General features: G+C 41.9%; 1 protein-coding gene across 1 annotated transcript in view; it reads right to left on the bottom strand.

The window, feature by feature from the left end:
• Positions 1-3,209: 3,209 nt before the first annotated feature.
• The window catches only part of CMC1 (C-X9-C motif containing 1), a 41,835-nt gene continuing 37,343 nt past the window's right edge, over positions 3,210-7,701 (bottom strand). The window contains exons 3-4 of the mRNA XM_080579182.1: positions 4,872-4,962; positions 3,210-3,461 (exon numbers count right to left, since the gene is read on the bottom strand). Coding sequence (XP_080435308.1) covers positions 3,347-3,461; positions 4,872-4,962 — 206 coding nt within the window. The 3' untranslated portion in view covers positions 3,210-3,346. The remainder of the gene's footprint in view (positions 3,462-4,871; positions 4,963-7,701) is intronic.

Below are 7,701 nucleotides of genomic sequence, written 5' to 3'. Positions count from 1 at the left end.
CCATATAAGCATGCGAACTATACTAGAGATGTAAAACAGATTTAATCAGATTTCATTTCAAAAACTCTTTGCAGTAGACTTGGAGGATCCTATGCTCAGCCACCTGTCTTTTTAATGATGTTGTGGTCTAGTAAGGGAAGAGTGAAAAGCTTCAGTAGCCGAACAACTTGCATGCAGTTTTTTCTGCTCTTCGGACAGGTTCTGTGAACAGAAGTGGTGGAAAAAAGGTAAGGTGTTTCCTTGTTGCTTTTTGTAGCACAACTACAGAAAGAAGTATTTTGTTTAATGGGTCAGACTTTTGCTCCTCTTTGTAGGGGAAAGAGTATGCCAGTTGTATGAACGTGGCACAATGGACAAAAGTTATTTCTTTATTATTATTATCAGTACTAAAGGTAAGCCTTCACTTTGATTTTGTTGCATATTCTCAAGTCTTGTAAGCAGTTCATTTTTGTAAAATTCTCGTCTGTAAGTGTTGTGACATGAGCTGAAATTGGCGTCCCTCGGTCTGTACCCTTTAGCAGAGCAGAATTCATTGCGTTGTACTTTGAGATGAAAGACGAAGTGTTCTGAGCAGCAGGGCGGTACAAGATGCAGTAACTGTGGCGCTGAGGGTGTTTTTGAGCAGGGAGTTTGATCTAGGGAAGAGGCATGGCAAATAACCAGATGCTTACTGTTACTCTAACTAGATGGAGCACTTGTTTCAAATGTACTCCAACATTTTTGTGGCCCTGTAAACAGAACACAATCCTGCAGGCCCTGCTTGAGGAGGAGTATGAGGAAGAATGCACTTCACTACATTACTGCTTTATCAGTACTACTGATGCTTTATTACCTTGATTAGAATCTAGGGCTGCTTCCTGTAACCAGAGTAGGAAGGAGAAGCTGCAGCTGCGATGAAAGCAAAACCCAAAGCATTTACTAGCATGAGTTTGTCACTTCATAGTTCTCATTCTTTCATTCTGAATTTAAATAAAAGATGTAAATGCAATTAAAATACAAGATACTGCACAAGACATGAAGCATACAAAGGGTGTGAAATCAAGAATTCAAAGCTAGGAAACATCAAATTAAGGCCAGGGGTGCGTTACAGAGGAAGCTGATGCCAGAGCTAAGGGCAGAGCCCAGCTCTAAATGCCACAGCAAACGAAGAGGTGTGAGAACCCGGTTCTTACACGTGCAACTATGTAGGTAAAGAAAAGTGAATGGGTTATGGCATGATGTGGTAGGTGCAATTTCAGGCTTGACAGTAGAGTTTGCTTGGCAAGCAAGCAAGGTGGTTGCAGTCTTGCATGTGAAGCATGTGTAAAATGGTAGGGGAGTAATACTTACAGGTTAAACAGGACTTTGTTCTGTTACCGGTGTAAATTCTACCAGCTGTACCAGTCACTGCACTGGGGTTCCTCCTCACCTACTTCCTGCTAGGCCAGAAAAGGAGGAACACCCATGCTGCTGCTGTTCCTGTCTGCATTGACCAGCGGTGGTACAAGCCTGAGTGAGAGCCAGGAGAGGACGGTGCTGGCACCTGCGTTCCCCTGGCAGCACAGGGCGCTGCCTCTACAAGAATGCTTACCCCAGCCCAAAGCATTTCTGTCCAGGTTTTTGACAAAAATAATGAATACAAACCTCTGGACGGAGAGCCTGTAAGTGTAGCAGGTCTTCCTTCACACTGGAGTAACAGAACAGTTGCTGTCTTTGAGGTATGTAAATAAATAAGGATCAGCATCTATCTTAAGATTCCTCTGATGGGGGAAAAAGATTAATTACAACTAATTGATCTGAAATACACTTTTTGTTTTCCAAGATGCTTGAACTAAGATGCCAAGAGCAAGTACATGTATAAGAAACTCGTCCACAGAACCCACTGTAGTTCATAGCCCCCATTCTGTGTTGGCTAGTTGTGGAGCTGGGTGCCACTTAAGCTTGCCTGACAAGCCAGAATGCTGTACATCGTCTAGTCTTTGTTTCTCAAGCATTCCCTAATCCTCCAGACAATCCGCTATCTAACAGCGGAAGCAATATTATTATTCCAAAAAAGGGCAAGGACTAAACTGCACTGTTAACGTAAGTACTTTACATACATACATCTCAGAGTTTGGTTTTAATTTCCCACTTGAATAGCTTTGGAGTAATACTAGTTTTGTGGCAAAACAGTATGCAAAATAAGTCAAAAAAAATGGCCATTATTATTACTTTTTCAGGCTAATTATTGTTTTAAAATCAAGCCATGGAAGTTACTGTGTAACTTTCAGCATCATAGCCTTTCCTTACTTGTAAAGAAATGTCTTATTTTGGGGTATCTTTTGAAATGGTAATATGAAGAGTTTTACGGACTTTACTCACTGTACCCTTTTTAGTCACTGTACCCTTTAGTGAAGCCATTTATGGATTTGGGGATTCTACAATTCAGCAGCTTCAAGTATCTGTATACAAAAGATCCTTTGTATACCTCTCTTTATACAGGGATTTCGTTACACCTAATTTTTGCACCACCATGAATGGATGTTTAAGAACTGACCAGCATCTTACGTGCATAGTTTATGTACTCATCCATAACAATTTTGCAAGTGTGGTCACTTACCACTCTTGAAGTATGGAAGCGTGTATAATCATCTCCGTGCTGAAAAGTGAAAGTGGGGGAAGATACTGCTCTCAATGATTTTTAATGTATTTTCTACCCTCAGTGTGCCTTCTCCTATAATTAAGGAAAATCTAGATTGGACAACTCTTCCCCGCGGGAGCTGAAGCAGTGAGTTGTGCCATGCTCAGTCACGGGGCAGCCCTCTCTTCTGACAATGCAGACTCAAACTGTGAGTCATAGCACACGTGGAAGTACTATCAGGCTCTCACATGACTCAACATTTTCATGAAAATGGTGAAGCAAATTGGTCCAAGGAGCTTTTCTCTTCTGCATTTGCTGCCCTTCTTGCAAGAACATCAGGAATATTTTCCTATACCCTCAACTCAGATGAGAAAATACACCAATTTCAGTATAGACCCCATTTAAAACCACTTTATATAGCTTAAATTATTCACCCTGAAGTTTTTATGTAGCCTGTCACATACAACTAGATAAAATAACAAACAGCCTTTCAGAAATTAAAGCTTGTAACAACGTCTCAGGTCTGGAGGGGACCTTTGTAATTTCTCTTGCAAACCATGAGAGCATGCTTGATAGCCTTTATTCCAGAAAATAAAAGATGTAGACCTTGCAAGTTCAGAGATTTTATTTACATCTTATGTAGGGAATTTCAGCTAAATTCCACACAGGAGTACTTATGATTTATAAGAAATGTTTAAATCAAGTTAAGTTGGATATAAAATTTGAAAAGTTCATTTTAAATTTTAATTATATATTTGAAGTAATCTTCTGTTTCTTTTTCTTAATTCCAGTTGCTCTGTATTCTTCTCTTTGCTTCAAATATTCTGTTTTGCATTCTTCATAGAATGATGGATCAGAATAGCTACAAGACAAACAAAATACTGTTTTACATCTTGGAATATGGAACAGATACTAAATGAATAGCACTCCAAACTGATCTTCCTTTCACACGCACAGAAATTTGTCTGCTTTCAATAATGTGTGTTTTGTTGTGTTTTTTTTTGTTTGTTTTAGAAAGCACAGAAGCAGTGAAACTCATCTTCCTGAAGCCTAAATACTGAGTTGGTCTGCATTCTCTTCTAACAGTGCTCTCTCTCGAGGCATAGTCCTTTTCAGGCTTATGCACTGAAACCATACAGAAAGTAGATAAAGGGAAATACTTCTAATGTTTGAATAAAGCCATATTATTCCTCATTATTTGCAGTTAGGCCTCCTCAGTATGAGAAGCTACTGGATAACATGGGTATTTTTATACCTGAACAACTACTCCGGATTTCATAGGAACAGGTTTAAGTTTATAGCTTCAATAGTAAACATGTAGGGCCTTGGATCATTATATTTAATTCATTTTACTTCTAACTTTAAATAGAATTATTCAAGCACTAAATATTTTTCCACTGTGCCTGTTTGTTTTTTGTGCTGGTTTGTTTTTTAAAAAGGCAGAATTTACCACATGGATGTATAGACCCATAAAACTGAGAAACTCCAGGAAGTTCTTGCTGCAGTTTGGTTTGAACACTTGCCTAGCTGCAGAGGTTTTTCCACCAACTCCCAACTATCTGAGACCAACTGCCACTACTTTAAAGCAGAGGTTCATGTTAAATGCCTTTAACAGGGCAGGACACGCATTCCACCCAAAAACAAACCACCTACACCCACATCAAGCTCAAAAAACAGTAACCCTCACACTAAGAAATTCAAGAATCACTTCAGGCCGGTGGCAGTGGGGGTAAACTGGGACCTCAAGACGAGACATTTCAAGCCACTGTGGGTGGCATTAGGTGTGAGTGGCATTAGGTCAGCCCCTCTAATACCTTAACTTCTCCTAGTGCTGTTCACAGCAGCAGCAGGATACTTTCAGAGCAGAGACGAAATAGCGAAAGACAGTTCAAGAAGGAAAATCAAAATGAACTTATTCTGTCTCAACAAAGGAATATGAACAGAATACAAAGGTGTTTCTACTGCTTCCTCCCTATCCCCGCATATGCAATTCAGCAGGGTGCATACAGGGCAATGTCTCACCTGAGCTGAAACCCTGGCTCCATTACCATTGAAATGATAAAGTCTTTCTAGCCATGGAACAGCTTTATGAGTGAAATAAAGCCTTCTCAAGTAAAGCCCAGACCACCCCATCTTCTTATACAGCAAAGATCCAATTTTCAGGAACTTACCACCCAGCTCACAAGCAAAACCCTTCTGAGAAGATTTAGTACTTAATTTTACATTAGTACAGCCAAAAACATGTAGCAAAACAAGCTCACAAGGGACTTACTAGCCAACCAGGCAATCCTTCAGTGCTGTGTTCTCTTTCCGACACTTTACCACCATAAGAAAACCCGTTTCTTTACAGCATTTAGTAAATGCTATGGAAAAAAAAATTAGAGGAAATGAAAATTGGTAGGAAAATATAAAAATATATTTTTTACATTATTTCAATTTTTATAATTGTTTTATTTAGATATAATATCTATAAATATAAAAAATATTTATAAACTCTTTGTATGTGTATACTATTCTACAGGGCTGGAGGGACTCACAAACCAGACCTGCTTTATTTTTAATACAAGCATCGTTGGCCTGGAGTCTCATGCTGTTTGTGAGGGGTCTTTTTCACTTGTTTAGCAACAGATTTCAATTAGGATTCTCTCCCCTCATATAACACGTTCACACACAAAACTGCTGTTGCTAATACCAACAAGTTTCTGAAGCTATTCTTGCAGCAAATCCATAATTCTTACGCCGACCTTTCATCATGAGACATCAGGGCTATCACAGCAAAGCAAACAGAAGAATGACCAGCTAGGTAAAGCCAGGGTTGTTAGCATTTCCTCTACAATGAAAGCTTTTGAAATTGTTGAAGCACATTGGTATCTACAAATTAAGAGTGCAGCAATGTTGACAGCAACTAATATCGCAAAGGAATGCCACTGGCAGTCACCTCCTTGGGATAAGAAGTAAGACAGATCCTGATTCTCTCCTGGAGGTTCCAAAAAACCTCTTCTCCCAGGAGCGCAAGGGAAAAGCCAGCAGTTTATCAGCCCACAGTGCCAGGCTGTCCTCTACGGCACCCCAGTGCTGCAAGGAGGGCTGCTGGCTTCTGTGTGGTGTGGGGCCTTCAGGTGTTCTGCACCCCAGAGATTCTTCAAAGTCCAAAGAGACACGCAAGGAGCGTTGTCTGTGAAAATACTGACGATCTTCAACGTTCCTGGGATCACGGTCTGTGGCATTTCAGAACAAAAGAATATAAAAGGGAGGAGAGACAATCATCTGCCTCCTCCCAAGAGAAACACTCCGGCATCCTTGTGCTCAGTGAAGTGGAAGTACACAGTCTGAGGGCCTCGAGACTTCCAGAACAAGTCAGTGAGACGCTGAAACACACATAGTTTGGGGGGCTGGGAGGGGGAAGGAAAGTCATGGTTATGGCTGTGTTTTGCATCTGGGAGTAACTCAAATTATGCCTCATTGTTACCAGCACCCTGTACAGATGTTTCACTAAATAATAAACTAGGTAAGAGTGAGCTGTTATTCCTACCAGAAGATTTCAGACTGTTTTGTTCAAAGGAGTCTACGTTAGTAAGCATCAGGTGGAAAAAGAAAAGCAGAGAGAGAAAGCCAGTTGTCCAAGATCAACCAGTCACCGAGCCAAGAACAAAGTCAGATCTACCAGGTCCCTTTCCAGAGTTACATCTACTTCTTCTCTTCCAAGCTCTTCCTGGTAGTTATCTACTATGCAACAAGTTCAGGACAGACAAAAATTGCTACGTTCTTACATATCCTTAGTAAAACTTACAGCTAATCCAGTAACACCAAAACTTCACGATGATACGGAGGGAAAACAGCATCTGCACTCGCTGTGTACATCCATTATGTTTACACACGGTGCAAGCAAACACGGAGTATGCTCAGCAGTAGGGGGAAAGGAGAAAAGGGGGACGTTGGGAGTTATGGTGTTTATCTGGTTATTATGGTGTTATTGCCCCTGTACTCGGCTCTGGTGAGGCCGCACCTCGAGTACTGTGTTCAGTTTTGGGCCCCTCGCTACAGGAAGGACATGGACGTGCTCGAGCGAGTCCAGAGAAGGGCGACCAAGCTGGTGAGGGGTCTGGAGAACAAGTCTTACGAGGAGCGGCTGAGGGAGCTGGGCTTGTTCAGCCTGGAGAAGAGGAGGCTCAGGGGAGACCTCATCGCTCTCTACAGTTACCTGAAAGGAGGCTGTAGAGAGGTGGGGGTTGGTCTATTCTCCCACGTGCCTGGTGACAGGACGAGGGGGAATGGGCTAAAGTTGCGACAGGGGAGTTTTAGGTTGGATGTTAGGAAGTACTTCTTTACCGAAAGGGTTATTAAGCATTGGAACGGGCTGCCCAGGGAGGTGGTGGAGTCACCATCCCTGGAGGTCTTTAAAAGACGTTTAGATGTAGAGCTTAGGGATATGGTTTAGTGGAGTACTTAGTGTTAGGTCGGAGGTTGGACTCGATGATCTTGAGGTCTCTTCCAACCTAGAGAAATCTGTGTGTGAATCTGTGTGAATCTTCCCGAGAAACTGTTACATGCATGATGAGCCCTGATCTCCTGGGAGTGGCTGAACACCTGCCTGCCCATGCGAAGTTGGGAACCCATTCCTTGTTTTGCTTTGTTTGCGGCTCCCGGCTCAACCTGGGCTCCCCCCAAGCATGTCTGCGAGGCCTGGAGGTGGAGCAGGATTTGGCCTTGTCACCTCCACCCTCTGCCTTCCCCCCCCCATGTCTTAATCTCAACCCATGATTTTTATTGCCGGCAGATGGCTGTATTAGGCTTTTAATAAATAACACCAAAAAACCCTTAACCTTTTTGTGTCTGCTCAAAGTCTCAATGACCGTGTTGTGTCCTTACCCTGCCAAACTTAGATCTTGGCAAAACTCTCCAAAGACCTGACGTCTTACCACCTATTTTGAACACGTTACCACTGAGCACTTCAACACACACAGCACCTAGCGTTACACACTGGTCGCACCGCAACGCTCCACTTTAAAATGTACCAGATCAAAGTATGCCAAAAAAAAAAAAAAAGCATTAACTGGTTAATTACTAGTTGGAAAGACACAGTAACCTGTGCTCAAAGGTAC

Source organism: Anser brachyrhynchus (assembly GCF_964034855.1).
Source record: "Anser brachyrhynchus genome assembly, chromosome: 2".
In the NCBI taxonomy this organism is placed as follows: Eukaryota; Metazoa; Chordata; class Aves; order Anseriformes; family Anatidae; genus Anser; species Anser brachyrhynchus.
The sequence above is the reverse complement of the archived record's forward strand: the minus strand, read 5'-3'. Positions and strand labels throughout refer to the sequence as shown.